This window comes from Sinohyriopsis cumingii, chromosome 2, assembly GCF_028554795.1.
Source record: "Sinohyriopsis cumingii isolate HCF-2022 chromosome 2, ASM2855479v2, whole genome shotgun sequence".
Taxonomy (NCBI): Eukaryota; Metazoa; Mollusca; class Bivalvia; order Unionida; family Unionidae; genus Sinohyriopsis; species Sinohyriopsis cumingii.
Genome location: NC_142962.1, coordinates 91765815 through 91782865, shown reverse-complemented (window position 1 = coordinate 91782865; position 17051 = coordinate 91765815). Strand labels below are relative to the sequence as shown.

Genomic DNA, 17051 nt, shown 5'->3' with positions numbered 1-17051 from the left:
CAGGCACATCGTCGAAGCAGTGTTATAATTCATTCTAACGGAAAATTCACACTTACCAATCCGTAGAGCAAGGACAGATTGAATGCACAGTATTAAAGCAATGGCTTTCAAAACTAGCTGTATTCATTCATCAATCTAAAAAATAATATTTTACATCGTGTTATTGAAATTTATTATTTACGTTTGTCTAAGGAACGTTCATGATACATTTATGTAAGACAAGTTTGTATTGATGTAGGTATGGACACTTTCCTACATTTCTTGTTTCATCAGGGTAAAGAGACGTTAATGAATTGATTCAGTCCAAAGTATGCTAGCTCTTTCTAAAGGATATCATGTTAATACGCTGTACAAGAACATTGACTTTGTTCTCTGTCTACAAATCATACAACTTGGGAGTAGAAGAAATGGTTTCAAAGGAACTAGGCATGTATCAATAAGGGGGTTTCACGGTTGCAACGGAGTTAGTGATCGTAGCGCCTAAAATTACATCCCTTAGCTCCAATGCGCCTGCCCACAAAAAATTTCCAGTTCCGGATAGTTCACCGTTCTACACTTGGTTAGCGAAACATAAAGTCAACAAAGTAAGGTATCTTAGCTGTACTACAGATCATTATGGTTAAACCAATTAATCAATTATATATGTCTAACATCTTTTGTTCATACTAGGAGAATAATTATAGACATTAAATCAGATAATTAGATTCAGTGTCCATACTTACATTATATCAGATAATTAAATAATATTTACTTTCCATACTGAAATGATATCAAATAATTAAATTAAATACACTGTCCATACCTGATAATATAAATTCATTATCCATAATTTCAGATACATTCGTAGGAACATTTCACTCTGCTCTCTGATTTTAAACATTTATTGCACATTTTTGGTTATATAACTTTAACGAAAACAATCTCAATAATAAGCATTTTTCATATGTTGACATATCTTTCTTTCTCAGTTATTTTCGCAAGGCTAATAGTTCGTTTATAACACGAGTTACGAAAGTTATAACACAAGTTCGATAAGAAAATTACAACACGAGTTCGATACGTCAGCTGATTTGTAATGCTGAGTATTTTAAACCAGAATTTTTTTTAAAAAAAAATGGAACACAGTATTTTAAAGTATTCAGAGGAACTTAACAAAACAATAATTACATTAACTATCATAACGATAAATGAGTGTAATTAATGCAGACGGAATATTTATTCATATTTGTTTGTAAGTATCGTACAATATTCAGATTAAATAGCATGCCCAATGACGTGTTTTTTGTGGGTTTTTGTTTTTATTTTCTTTTTGACTTTTGAAACATCAAATATCGGACGGTACATGCAATAACTTTCAGCATGATTCTCCTTTGCTTATGCTGACACGTAATAACTCTCAAATTTGCTCGGGTCTTTAGACAACATTTATGATTGCCACCTGCAAATTCATCTGGAACAGCCTTCTTAAAATTAGTTTAATTCTCTTTAACTTTCCTTGCATCAAATATGTAAATTTTTAGATCCAATTATTTCACAGATTCCGTCATATGGTTCGCCTTTTAAATCAATGTTGATCCACATGACCGGATGTAAAATTGCAAACAGTATGATTTAAAAAAGAGACTGCTTGTAAGAACATACTCTAGAAGTCAATAATAAATGGATACTCAAATATTTATATTTTTTGTCTTTATTTATCAGTCACTCATTCTAACTTAGCATCATTTTATAATCGTTTTTAACCAGAAGTATGTTTATGTAATATACATATGCGAACACACATTCATTCGATGATATACATACCCATGGGCCAGATGAAAGAAGACAGACATACATACAGACAGACAGGCAGATAGGTGAGAGCCACAAATGTCCTATACATGCACAGTGTGTCTAACATCGATATTTCTCCAAACTGTATACTCTAAAATTTCCCACCGTTCAAGGAAATAAAATTAAAATAATCACCAAGGAGACTCGCACGTGCGCCTGTCTGTTCAAGCTAGTTGACAAATGTACATTTTGAAAAAACTCAAGTTATTTCATGAAAAATATAATGAACATTAATAGAAAAGCCAAGGAAATAAATTTAAAATAATCATCAAGGAGACTCATACATGCGCCTGTCTGTTCAAGCGTGGCTGACGTGTGCATTTTGAAAAACCTCAAGTTATTTCATGAAAAATATAATGAACATTAATAGAAAAGCAACAGTCTAAATTAATAATAATAATAAAAAACTTAAGAAGTTAGAATTTTTCTCGTTGTTCAACCTCCATTAATTGCTATGATTGACGCTGTACAAAATAAACATATTTTCATTATTCTTCAAGCAAGATAAATTGCAAGAACTTTTTACACAGCGATAAACTTTCGCACAATCAAATAATACAAACTAAAGCATAAGGTAGTAATGAAAAGATAATGAAGTTCTAAAATGGGCAGATAATATTTATTTGAAAGCTGGGAGTAGCGCAAGTTAGATAGAAAAAAAGATGTAAAAATAATTGATCAAATATTGATATAATTTCTTTTTAAGATAGTGAGATATCGATCCTGCTTACATAATGTGAGCGGTCTGTCACATTTTCTTGATTTACATCTGCCATCTTAATTGATTAAACTATCCGGAAGTGAGCTGCACCGATATACCCTCTGATGTTTTCAAGGGTAGACACTAACCGTGAAACCCCATATACCATAAAACCAGTCATGTCGTATACAGTGAGTGCATGTTCAGTTACAAGTTATTCACAGTGTTTAGTGATGCTTACAGCAAGCAAATTGGACCAGAGAAAATCTACTCCACTTGCTTTGTGACAATTATAACTACACATTATTCAGCAGCTGAGCAACTATTGGCGTGCTCGTCTTGGCTGATAACTCGTGCCTTAAACCACAAGAGTCGAAATTATGCTGACATCTTGGACCCTCATACTGATCCCATCATATAAGGACGAACGCACATCATATAAAGATGTTTGCACATCGTATAAGGACGAAAGCACATCATATAAAGATGTTTGTACATCGTATAAGGACGAAGGCACATCATATAAAGATGTTTGCACATCGTATAAGGACGAAGGCACATCATATAAAGATGTTTGCACATCGTATAAGGACGAAAGCACATCATATAAAGATGTTTGCACATCGTATAAGGACGAAGGCACATCATATAAAGATGTTTGCACATCGTATAAGGACGAAGGCACATCATATAAAGATGTTTGCACATCGTATAAGGACGAAAGCACATCATATAAAGATGTTTGCACATCGTATAAGGACGAAAGCCATCATATAAAGATGTTTGCACATCATATAATAAAAATTGTCATCTTAAGACAGCTCTGGCGTTCCATACATTTGCATGTTTTGCGGCACTGCATTCATCCAAACCTTCTACTGTGTTCGTGCTCTACTTGGCAACCACCTCATCGAATCCTCTCCACATTCACGATATCACCTGACACGAGGTACTCTGCTGCTGGATCAGCAATGCGAGAACTTCACAACAATACTTCGATATTTCAAAACCCACATTCGGATTAACAGGTACGAAGTATAAGACATGCTGATGTTCGAGGCTAGGATGTATCGAGTCCGTTTGTGAAGCTCTTCAATCTGCTTTGATGCTCACAGACGTGAGGTTACCCAAGTTCTCAAACTACTTCTCTACAGACGTGCAGAAGGAATAAGAAATGCAGCGTGGCCGTGTCTTTGAATTTGGAGAAGACTCGGTCACAAATCTAACCGTGAGTGAAACGGACTAAGTCAAGCTTGAAGGAGCTCTTGTCCACAACTAAGATTTACGACGTTCCGTTTGTGTTATTCAGCAGGAATTCAGTATTCATGTCGCCGAAAACCAGTGTGTAGCAAGTACAGTACTCATGGTACTAATTTAGTTCCCATAGTAAACCTATGCAAACACCATGATATTAAAAATTCAATGACTTAAAAAATTTTGAGTGCTCATGATCAAACCTATATTTATCAGTATGTATGTGTCATGTTTACCCCGACCCAGAGTAGCCCAGTTTGAAACATGTATAATCAAGGTAATTCTGACGGGTCATTGTTTGATGTCGAACATTGCCGAAGGCTAGCACTAATCCGTTACGTAAGATTGTTGTGGCTAGAATAGAAGAACCGGACATCGGAGTTGCGAAGTCACAGACAGCCAATTATCACCTAGGTGTCGAAATGTTTCCAAGATCAAAAGAAATTGCCTGAAGAAGTGGGAGTGTCCTAACTTCTTTCCCCTGCAAACAGACAAACAGGTTGAACTGGCCGCTAAGACGATTGGACAGGGGCACAGCGCCACCCAATCAGAATCGAGATGGGGGGAGACCTTGATTTAGGTAGAATGATATCCCTGAGTTTTCCGGCAAAAGTTAGTTCGCTGAGAGAAATTACCCAGAGAAGAGGTTAGCGTAACTCCGAATAGCCATTCGTTATTGGCGGGAAAATCTTAGAGCGGGAAATTCTAAGTACAGAAAGCTTCAAAAGGTCAGTCGATATTTGTTCGGTCTTTGTGCAATGCGACTGCATTTTAATTGTAGGTCGTATGTATACTTTATTAGTACTAGAATCGTAGTACGAAGAATTACTTTGTTTTGTTAATATGTTTGCATATTTTGAAGAAATGAGTTGATATTTGTAAAGAATTATATAGCTTGCCAGCCGTCGTAAGAGTTAATATTGTAATTTACTATGTGGGTATTTTATAGTAGACTAACACATATGTTCATATGATTATAGATTTTGCCATTGTTGAATATTTGTAATGTACAGACATGCGTCTGATTTTGTCAGATTGTAGTACGATGAGATTAAATATATATGTGTATATACTGACGTGACGCAATGTATTGATGTCTGTATAACAATTCGCTGATACGGTGTTATTACGCCATTGTTTACCCTGCAAGAAGTGTGTGGGAATTTCGATGTGTATGCATGCGTGGCCGAAACAGTGACAGCTATCTGATGGTTAATTGTCGTTATAGTGTGAGGTGAGGTTCGATAAAACATTTGTTAACGCCTTGTGGTTTTTCACAGGAAGCTTTGAGGGACAGACCAGTTAAAGTTTGGTCCCGTAGTCTCAGATAGAGAGACGGAGGAAAGGAGGGAAGGAGAAGAAAGGTGAAGTTGAAGTCTGGGAGCGGAATTGGAAGAGATAATAGAGAGGGAAAGGAGAAGAAAGGAGAAGTTGAAGTCTGGAGCGAAGCTGGAGGAGATAGTAGAGAGGAAACAGAGACAAAGGAGGAGTTAGAGGAGCGGAAAGAAGGAAGGAATCAGCGGGAAGAAATAGATGAGTAGATGCAAGGACGGGGGAAAATCGAACTCACACTGTAAATCACGGGATGAATTAGGCTGTCACTTGGTCGAGGGAAAGACGAGTGATTGGAAGTTATCGTTTTAAATTATCACATTTATTAAATTGTTATTGATTGAATTTCATCTTCGTGTTCTCTATAATTTAACCGTCGGCATTGCTGACTGGGGGCTCAGAGCTGTAAATCTACATCATCACTAATTTAACTTTCTAACCTAACGAGCCAGGGTGGAACTTTCAATTTAATTTAATTAAATTATATTGGGAGAACCCCACCCCAATACAACAGAACGTCACAATATGAAACCTGGATGTCAGCTTCCGTTTAGAGGAAAGGATATGAGCCGCGGCATTTTCTGGACCTACATGTGTTTGAAACACGTGCTTTCAATTCCGCACAAAATAGTCAGGTGCTAATTTTAGTAATGAGTGTCCCAAACTCAAGACTGTTAAAGGACCGAAATTCCATCAATAAAACAATGTCCCTATGTTTTTTCACTTACAACTAGGATAAGCTCTCAAAAGATTCTTTTTCCTACACCATAACTTACATTATTAACCAATCCTGGTCAGCCTAACCCATATATACTCTATTATATGTTCACCCATTTCAGGCTGGTTCCCATTTTTCCATACCATTAGTACCGTCTGTCCTATAGCCCTTGCAAAGCAGGATCTTATGACCTCGTCGACAAAACCACTCAGAGACTTTTAAAGATGGTGCACTTCTTTCTAAACATCAGACTGAGAGAAAAAGCAAGAAGAGATGGGCATGGATGCAAAAGCAGATGCTGTATCTCAGTGCGTAGAAAAGAAGAAACAAAGCCTTGGAAAAAATGAATGACATACGTTGACATACACCAAATCAGAAGCGTTGAACCATAACATGAGACCATGCCACTTGAGAAGAAAGTCTATTGACGGTATCGAGAGGTTCGCAGTGTTCGCGATACTTCACTGTCACTTTAAAACTCCTATATTTAGACTCAGGAAGACCTTTCAACTTCTTCCTCCTCATGTTCTGGTACAAAATCCGAGAGTGTACTTGTCCAGAGATATACCAAACATTTTGGCGACTATAGGAGACATAGCGAAGGCTCTGAAGTAAATGGACTGAGCTATTTCACCTAAACATATTGCGACTAGACACTCTAGGGTAAATGGAGGCAGACTGAGGTATTTCACAGGATCATCTTAAATGGCAATGAGGACTGAATAGAATACGTAACAGTTGAACATAAAATAGAATTTAAAAAAACGATAATAGACCGAGGTAAGTGTACTGATTTTCACACACACACAGATATATATATATATATATATATATATATATATATATATATATATATATATATATATATATATATATATATATATATATATATATATATATATATATATATATACCACAAGAGGACGCTATATTGTACCAACAGAAGTTATTGTGACATGTATTTTGCCCATGTGACTTCCAATGAGTACAGTAGAAACTATACATTGGAATCAAGTATCAGGTATAAATAAATAGTTCATCAGTTACCATTAGAACAAGCCATTTATTCTTCTTTTTTTTTGTTTGGAAAGCTCAACCAAAATTTGACCAAGTCCCCTTTAAATATACTACCGCCCCAAACATTTAGTTGTAAAGTTGAGATTATTCTTTCGCAACATCAGTGACTACTGTGGTTTGAATGGATGAAAAGTATGTTTGGCTTGTACAGATGAACAACGTGGTTTGTGTAGATGAACACTGGATGTTTAGTTAAACAGTTGTTTGAATAGATAAACACTGGTTAGTACAGATAAACACTTTGGTTCGAATAGATGCACACAGTGGTTTGTTTAAACCACCGATGAACACGGTGGTTTGTTTAAACGAATAAAGTGGTTTACTTAGATGAACAGTGGTTTGTTTAGATGGACACGGTGGTTTGTTTGAATGGACGCGGTGGTTTGTTTAGATGAACATGGTGGTTGTTTAAATAGGCACGGTAGTTTGTTCAGATGATCAGGGTGGTTTGTTTAGATGATCATTGTGTTTGTTTGGATGAATACGGTTGTTTGTTTTTATGAATACAGTGCCTTCTTTTGATGAAAACAGTGATTTGTTTAGATAGATAAAGTGATTTGTTTAGATGAACACGGTGGTTTGTTTAGACGAACATAGTGGTTTGTTTAGATGGACACGATGGTTTGTTTAGATGAACACGGTTGTTTGTTTTTATGAATACAGTGCCTTGTTTTGATGAAAACAGTGATTTGTTTAGATAGACAAGGTGATTTGTTTAGATGAACACGGTGGTTTGTTTAGATGAACACGGTGGTTTGTTTCGATGAACACGGTTGTTTGTTTAGATGAACATAGTGGTTTGTTTAGATGGACACGGTGGTTTGTTCAGTGGAACACTGTAGTTTGTATAGATGAACACTGGTTTGTTTAGACGAGCACGGTGGTTTTTTAAAGATGAAAACGGTTGTTTGTTTAGATGAACACGGTGATTTGTTTAGATGAGCACAGTGGTTTGTTTAGATGGACACAGTGGTTTGTTTAGATGGACACGACGGTTTGTTTAGATGAACACCGAGGTGTGAAGGCACAAGTGCATGTGCTCTTATGACCCTTTATAAGGGTTTTGACAAAACTGTTTTCAAATCTTTTCGACTTTGTCGTTTTCTGGTGAAGTTTTAGAAACTAACAACAAAAATTTGTTTTGTTTAGGTGGCAGGTGATTAAATATTTTTGCATATTTTTAACTGCAATGCTATCAGTTCAAACTGGTTTCTGCTGTACTCATTGAAAATCAAATGGCCACGATACAAGGTGTTATGACCATGAAGGACACGTAAATCTATTATTGATAAACAACAAATCCCAATACTTATTCATGCATAGTTCCTACAGTGTGATTATAAAAGCTTATAATCAATTTTTGCAAGGATTTACAGGCATTGATAACAAGCTATTCCTTCAGAGGCTCCGTATGCGGGGAGTACATGGGATCTATTCATATTGTATCAGAGCGATTCTGGAAGTCTATCTCAATTACACCCCCATATTACTATACATACAATCAGAACGCACTGCACGTTTTTGCACAAATACATTCTATCATCGTTAAAATATAAATATATTTACATAATGGAGCCGCGGTGGTTCCGTGGTATGGGTGCCAAACTCACGACCGAAAGGTTGCGGGTCCGAATCCTAACAATGGACCAGCCTCTGTTAGCTATCGTGGTGTGTTCTTAGGGAAGGCACTTTACTCGGCATTGAAAAATATATTGTGACAAAACCAAATACGTATCGCTGATGTGCAGATAATCCGGATGGGCTTCAAAATGACATTACAAGAGCAAAAACATGAGTTATTCCAAAAAGAAAATAAAGCTCTAAAATAAAAAGGATTATTTCACACAACTATCCATTACAACTAACATTACATCTTCGACTGGTCAAACAACATTTTTGGTGCATTTTCAACGTCATAATAACCAATATTATGTACAAATCTAACCTATCTGAGTAATGGAAAAAGAAAAAAAAAACATTAGCAAATATTGTTTGTATTATTACATGTAAAGAACAAGAGCAGCAAAGCCAATCTTTTATACGTACGTTTCCATGTTGTTTTAAAATGGTTAGGCTTTTAAAATGGGTAGTAATAAGTAATCTTTTACCAAAGATCACTATAGGCGCATAATCTGAAATCTAAAAATATTTATTTTATGTAATTTTACTTCATTTTGGGGACTATTCTTTTTAAAGAAACGCAGTTCTGATAATTTTTTTAAATAGGTTACTATTTACACTAAACGAAGGACTGAAGAGTTCGTTGAAATAAAATAAAAAGGAAAATGGACAACACTTGCGGTCAGTCACTTACAATTTCTTACATTTCTGGAATTTTTAATCGTTGTAAGTGAACCCCAAGACTGTATTTATACGTAGTCATATGCAAATGATTCGTAACTGCGATTCAAATATTCCGTATATATTACTGGCATTTTTTTGTAAATAACTCAATTTTAATGGAATGGCCGTAAATTTTAGTGATTGTGTACCTTTCAAAAACAGGCAAATTCACACCCGTCATGTTTATCTTTCGCAGAAGCATTCGATAAAAGGGTGCTTTCTATTAGTGTTGAAACGATTAATCAGAATAATCCAAGATTGGTCCGAAAGTCAAACGATTAATTAAAATAATCCAAGATTGGTCAGAAAGTCAAATTACCAAGCGTTTGATCACGATGAGTTTGCACAGTAGAATATAAACGATTATTTTTTTTTTACATCTTCTGCTTCTTTAAAATGAAACCATTAAGGAAAAGAAAATAATATAAATAACAGCCTCCAGTTAATGCATCCTTACTTTCTCTAGCCCAAGCACCAACAATGTCAGACGTAAAATGTATCGGTAAACGTTTAACTTTACAACTGGTGGCAACTAAATCATTTCCAAGTTTGAAACAATGACATTATCCATGAAAATTGGAGAAACTATTTCCAACCGATTAAAATAGATGATTGATCGGATATAACGAACAAATCATTGATCTTTACGTTTACTTTCTATTTAATGCAAGTAACCTTCATCACTACTAAACAGGTCTCCATGAAAATTGTCCGAAAATATATTTGATTTTCTTATCGACTTCAGTGCAATGCAATACAACTGGCTGGTCCGTTTTGTGTGGTTAATATTGTTCATTCTCTCTTTGGGCCGTAAACCGTCGTTTTGTCACCGACTAGATTTGTTGTACGGGTTTAAGCCGTAGTTTTCTATTCACAAATGACTCCACTGTATCGTTGTTGTACTCTATTGATTGATTAGGGACCGTAAAGACGTTAAGTGCAATTTTAATTGCAAGCTCTCGCTTTGTATGCTCACAAAAATTACAATCGGTGGCAATATAAACACAAATACTCAATTTAACCAGACAAGAACCGCATATCAGGGTAAAATGGTTAAATTTTCTTGGCTCGGAATGACAGAAGATTCTAGCTTCACACACTATTGACAGTAAAGCCTTATTCAAACCTGAATATCAACTCGTTCACATGTTTTATAACATTATCTTACATTGTATCGTATTTCCTCGGGGTGGGGGTGGGGGGTGGGATTAAAATAAAATCTTTTTGGAGTAAGATCAAATAAGTTGTTAATGAAAATTCATGACATTAGGTCTAATAAGTAGTGTAGCCCTGTCTTGAGTTTATGAAACACTTCTTTTCTCTGTTTTTATCTGATCTAGATTTAGCACAAATAAAAATTCCAATTAATTTACTGGAAACATTATTAGGTATATGGTTTAGTTAGAAAAACAAAAAACAAAAACAACAACAAAAACCCACCGAAAACCAAACACTGATATTCTGTGTAATGGATACGACAAAACACAACACATTATCCAATGACAGGTTGGTTTCTAGTGATACCCAGATCAGATTGCTCCGATCTGACCCTTTCAGCAGTGTAGATATTTATCAACTGTAATGAAACCATAGAGCATGTATTTTCCTGCCCAAATGAAATGCCAGTATAAATCCGAACGTACTGAAAATGTTTACTGGGCTTTGAACACGGAATGCGTCCATATCATTGAATGTGTTGTTGTCACTATAAAGACATTGTGTGGAATGTGTCCTTATCTTTGAATATGTAGCTGCCATTATAAAGATATTGTGATCAATGCATTTTCTATCTTAATGGCAGAGTCTGAATAGAACTTGTGCCTAAATAGGCCCGCTAACTTTGCAATAGCAGTTTTGAATGTCGGTAGTAAATTTATTAATTCACGCCCAACTAAGTAAGCTTTATCCGTACTATCAGTACTCGTGTCAGTAGTGTCAGTTATACCTCCCTGTCGTGTTCCGAAACCTGCTTGAGTTGAGCTTTAATAGATTAGGGTACAATCGACTTCAGTTTCAAGATGAAAAAGAAAAACGATAATTACAGAATTTTGACATGTACAATATTTATTTTGTGGTGAATATTGAGCTGAATAGATTAATGTATCTGCTGAGTTGAGAACGACGCTATTGACAGTTCCAATTGAAACCTCAAATTATTTTCCATTCTATCGCATATCCGCTCATTAACAGAGTACTTACTGAGATAGACCCGAGCAGAGGGTCACAATCAATCCGCATGTTTCAACCATATCCATTTCTAAAGCTATTTTACATCATACAGCCCTCAGTTAATCAAATTTAAGAATAAAGGACGCTTTTAGTACTAACAGGACACTGATCTGACCAAACAATTACATAATTGTACAAAACGTGATTAAGAGATATTGGTAATGCACAATTTAGTACAGGTGGGTTGGGAATGGTACTGTGTGACAAAATGGCTAAAAATTAAGGTAATAATAATGCTAAATATCTACAACATTTAGCAGTGATTCTGTGAAAGGATAACTTATAATTAAATAGATACATACAAGAATAACTTATAATTAAACAAATCCATACCTTTTTGTCCACAAACGTTCTTGCAGTGTACAGCAATATGGAGTCTGTATGTAGTGGATATGGAATGTCACTGACACTTATGAATGATTCATTTAGTGTACAGCAATATGGAGTCTGTATGTAGTGGATATGGAATGACACTGGCACTTATGAATAATTCATTTTGTGGATATGGAATGACACTGACACTTATGAATGATTCATTTAGTGGCAGGGAGAAGTGGAATTTGTGTAAAACTTGGAGACATTCAACAAGAGCTGTTTTTATGCACATACTGTTTGCAAATAAAATGGATTCGAATCAGTCCTGAACAACATTGACAGCAGTTCATAAATAAGGTAGGGAGGCCTGTACTAGCCATAAGCAGCAATTTATGATGAAGACAAGTTCTACAAGTATTTTGGCAAAAATAAAAACGACACAGTTTGTAGTCCCAAATATTAAGATGATCCCTAAAATGAACAGTCTGCAATATTTTTACATTATCTATCTATCTATCTATCTATCTATCTATCTATCTATCTATCTATCTATCTATCTATCTATCTATTCTATTCTATCCTACCACTTTTGGTAATTCACTGTATTTACTAGCAATTGACTCTAGCTAAAATGCACAAAAAGAAAGAGTTTGGTCTAAAAATACCCCTTTATGTAGACTACCAGCTACGTTAAGCTGTCTCCTTGTATCCTGCTTTCTAAAGCACACCATGTCTTTGTAAATGACTACACTGTACAACGATAAAAACTTATTTACCCAGTGTTCAAATGTCATACACAAAACTGTATAAATATTTCTCGCAAATATAGAAATATGTCACTAAATCAACACTAGTATGTATATCAATAACTGTGCAAAGAAGGGTCAACTCTTTCCCTATACGAGACCTATTCGACACACCGTAGAATTCACAGCAGAAATGCACAGTGATAAATACATGTATCCATATCATATTCACCTTCACTAAGCTATACCTAATTTGACCATTTACGATTAGTGACAATCATAACATCCGACAGAACTTAAAGAACTACTTTCTTTTAAAATATGCAATTGTTCGTATATCTAACCTGATCAGCTAGTAATTTTGCAAAGCAAGAAAAATTCTTCTCTAAATTAAAATCACTATGGTTTTGTGGGAAGTGCTTTTTCATACACTTGTGGAAAAACATACAACTACAATAGCTGACGTACAAGCAAATTTAATATATATCGGATTTATCAATACGTATACGATTTCTGTTGGATAAGTAGTTAATGACAAGTACTTTTGATTATCATTAGATGGGTATTATGAACGAAGTACTCATGAAACCCGAAGATACCCGAAGCTTTGCCGGATTATGAGAGCCGAAAAGAAGCAAACTGTAAACAAGCAAATAAGTCATTTTATAGTATGTATTTCAAGAATGTTTCGGAATTCTCTTGGCTATTATTAGTACCGAAAACAATGACAGTCCCACTCACATGACATCGTGATAGTTGTCACGTGCACTGTACGCAAGGCCTAATGCATATAAAAATGTAACGCTCGTTGCATCTTGCTTGATGTTCATGAAACAAGATAATTATAATGCAATAGCTTAGTGGTATCTCAATGCCGTGATTTATTGCGCGAAGAGTGCAATATCAAATTGTCTATTTTAGCTCATATAAATACATTTTTCGCAAAACAGAATATCCCTGAACATCTAAATGATATTTAAGTTGATAATTTATAACTTTTCACTTATTACGTACTATATATATATATATATATATATATATATATATATATATATATATATATATATATATATATATATATATACATACATACATACATACATACATACATACATACATAGAGAGAGAAACAGACTGACAGACAGAGACAGAGAAAGACAGACACTTTATTCGCTGCTGTACAAACCATGCAAATTTTAAGAGAAAGAGCAGATGACCGACCGCATGTTTGGCAATATGTACACACTCAAGAAAAGTAAAACTTAAGTCAACATACGGCAAACATTGCATTGCTATTCTTTACACACACACACACACACACACACACACACACACACACACACACACACGCACACACAAGAACTGTAAATTTGTCTTAATGCAGCAAGGAACCAGTCAAGAATTTGAACATGGAAATAAAAAATGAATAATAACATCAAGCAGAGGCAAAACAGTTAAAGCCAGGCAACTTAATAATAAACTGTGCAGTCTTGAACAAAACGAATTTGTATGTATACTGTTACATTTATATTTTGTCATATGTGCATGTCCCATCCTATAGTCTCTTTTGGTGCCTTCTGACTGGCCTTGAAATTTCATATTTTTCAGATCTTACTTTCCACACAATGGTCAGTCAACTCTGTTAGTAGGATGGACTCTTTTTTCTTCATATTATCTTAAAGTAAGGTTTAAAAATTTGCTTAATACTTCAGTAGTTCAAAATTAAGCATTTAATTGGGATAAGCTAATCCGGCGTTATTTAACAGATGTAATAGCGCACAGTTCATATGAGATTGGCTGCAACCAATGGTTAACGTTTCAAAAGGTGCATGAGGCATTTGTGATGGCCTTAAGCAATGCACGCTTCATCTACATTCTGCATATTATGCATTATGCATATTTAATTTGTATTATTTGTTGGATTTTCTTGATGTTTATGTGCTATGTACATCTGTATTTTGTACCAGACCTTGTCCAAAGTTAAGTTAATGGTGTACCTGACTAGTGACATTTATTTTGTAAACAACATAATACATAGTGAATATTTCTCTATCATTGTGGGTTAAATAGTCAGATCATTATTAGTAGTAAACATGTTTACTTCAATTTGATTGAAGTCTTGACTCTGACCTTAGAAACTTCCATTAAGTACACAGAGTATTTTCAGAAAATGGCAATTGTGATCAAGATCAAGTTGAGGGGTATATAATCTTGTTTACATTGGGATTACCCATTCTTGATTTAACAACTGAAGCAGAATCAGTCTTATTGATGTGTTCAGTTTTTAATTTGGATTTATTTATTTATTCAACTATTATTCACTGGAATTATAAAGCGCTCAGTAGTATTCTTGGATTCATTTGGAATTATAGTGAATTCAGTCATTACCATTTTAGATTATATTATTGTGATACATCAAAAGACTGTTAGCATACCGCCACATTCCATGCCACTGGCACATTCGAGGCAACAGGTACAGCAACATTCGATATTGAAATTTGTTTGGAATACTACTGGAATTCAATTGGAATTTTATACATTGGGACTTTTAATTGAACGTTTATGACTACTTGGGCTTTAATTCAAATTAGTGTAAATCCATTTTAAATTTTCACTTTGTATTCTTGGGAAATAAATATGTTTTTGAATGTTATAAAACCTGTTGGTTCTCGCTTTGTTCTGTAACTTAGTTTAAGACCATAAAGTCTTAACACATTGCAGCCCTTCTTATCAACTGTTCGTTTTTGTATGGACAACCATTTGTGATAAATGCGTATAAAAAGATGATAGCAAAGAAAAAGAGAAGAAAAACAGACAATGCCTCGGTCCGATTTCATACTTTAATATAATTCAAAATTAGCGTGAAAAATTGTTAGATTTATCTCGTAATTTTTGTGCTATTTCACTTGTACGGCCAATCTAGGTGTATCAAACCAGTGGCGTACTAACGGAGAGGGGATTGGCGGACAGAGCCGTTGCCCCGGGCGCCATAGGTCTTGCGGTGCCAAGACCCTTTTAGGCCAACATCGTTGCCCAAGGCGCCGTACACCCTTAGTACGCCACTGTATCAAACAGACTATAATTGCTTCTTGCAGACTTGTTCATCTAACAACTGACAGATACATCAACCTACCAATACAGTTACCTACCAACACATTTCCATATTACTTCGTATATGCCAAGTCATGTATGTACATACGTGCCATGGCACCCACGTCTTATAGTATCAACATACCTGTCAGGCGAACATAAACTTATAACACATATACACATATACATAGTTATTTAGTATTTAGTCACAATTTACAGCTAAACACAATCACAATGTCAGGCTGTTTTTTTTTTTTTTTTTTTTTTTTTTTCCTTCTTCATAAATACAGCTTACGTTAACTGTATTGTGAAGGTGCAATCACTCTCTCTCTTCTTGATCGCTAATTTGCGATTTGGCGCTTATGGTAAACAACCTGTTTGTATACACATTGTGGTTACCTCGTTACTATGTCTAATTATATATATATATACTTCTTACCGGCGGGGTCACAGTAGCCGTTGAGGTGTCACCGTCTCCTCCTTGTCCATGCTCTTCACTCTCGGGCGTACTCATGGTCTCCTCTGGGTCAGTTTGACAGGTAATCCCACTTTTTCAAAACCATCTCGTCCCTCAGTTGTAAGAGCCACACTGTTGTAAGACGTTTTGTGTATGTGTGTGTGTATGTTGATAGGCACAGTCTTTTAACGGGACCAAACTTGCCAAAGGCGCTATGTACCGATCCCCGCGTTATTTGAACTATCAGATTTCCACGAGGGTTACGTAGAAGGCGATAGACAACACTGTGGTGCGGTTGAAATGCAGGCTGTTTGTTAATGAGATTCGGCAATCAATAAATATCACACGGCTCAAAACTCCCATTCACATATTTTTATAACCGGTGTTATTAGTGTAACAGGAGAATATTTCCATTAAACAATTCAATAACTCTCATAAAGCATTGCTAAACTGCTTAAAAGAATGAATGAGACCGATGTCGTCCGAATGGTCACACCCCCTGTCCCTTCTACGGCTCTCACTCATTTTCTGAAGTTAGTTGACTAACTTTGCATGATGAAAACCAGGGACGTCATTTCAAATTTTTTCGGGGGGGATGGGAAACTTGGGGGGGGGGGGGGCAAAACATATCGAGCTTGTTAATTTTCGTATATAGGCAACATCAATTTTACATTTTACAGCACATGCAAATTCGGGGGGGGGGGGGAATTGGCCCCACTGCCCCCCTTGTGACGTCCTAGGTGAAAACAAGAAAAACAAAATGCAGTTAAAAAGGAAAGTTCGAGAGACTGAGGAATGATGATATGTGCACAATCAAAAACTCTGTTACTTCAGTTTGAAAATACAGTCAGAAAGTGCCCCACCTAAGAAATATCCTAGGACATTAGTGGATGGAGATATAATAAATATTTTTGTTAAAGAGGTCTACAGCTCAGCGAGATCCATGTGTGCTAGTTT

The 17051-nt window shown here is 35.5% G+C and overlaps 1 protein-coding gene across 2 annotated transcripts in view; it reads right to left on the bottom strand.

Moving 5' to 3' along the window:
- LOC149805367 (uncharacterized) overlaps positions 1-16570 on the bottom strand; it is a 66546-nt gene extending 49976 nt beyond the window's left edge. The window contains exon 1 of one of the 2 annotated variants that reach the window (XM_089949758.1): positions 16077-16570. In XM_089949758.1, coding sequence (XP_089805884.1) covers positions 16077-16151 — 75 coding nt within the window. In that variant the 5' untranslated portion in view covers positions 16152-16570. The remainder of the gene's footprint in view (positions 1-16076) is intronic. The other variant, XM_089949764.1, reaches the window with a different exon arrangement.
- Between the last annotated feature and the right edge of the window lie 481 nt (positions 16571-17051).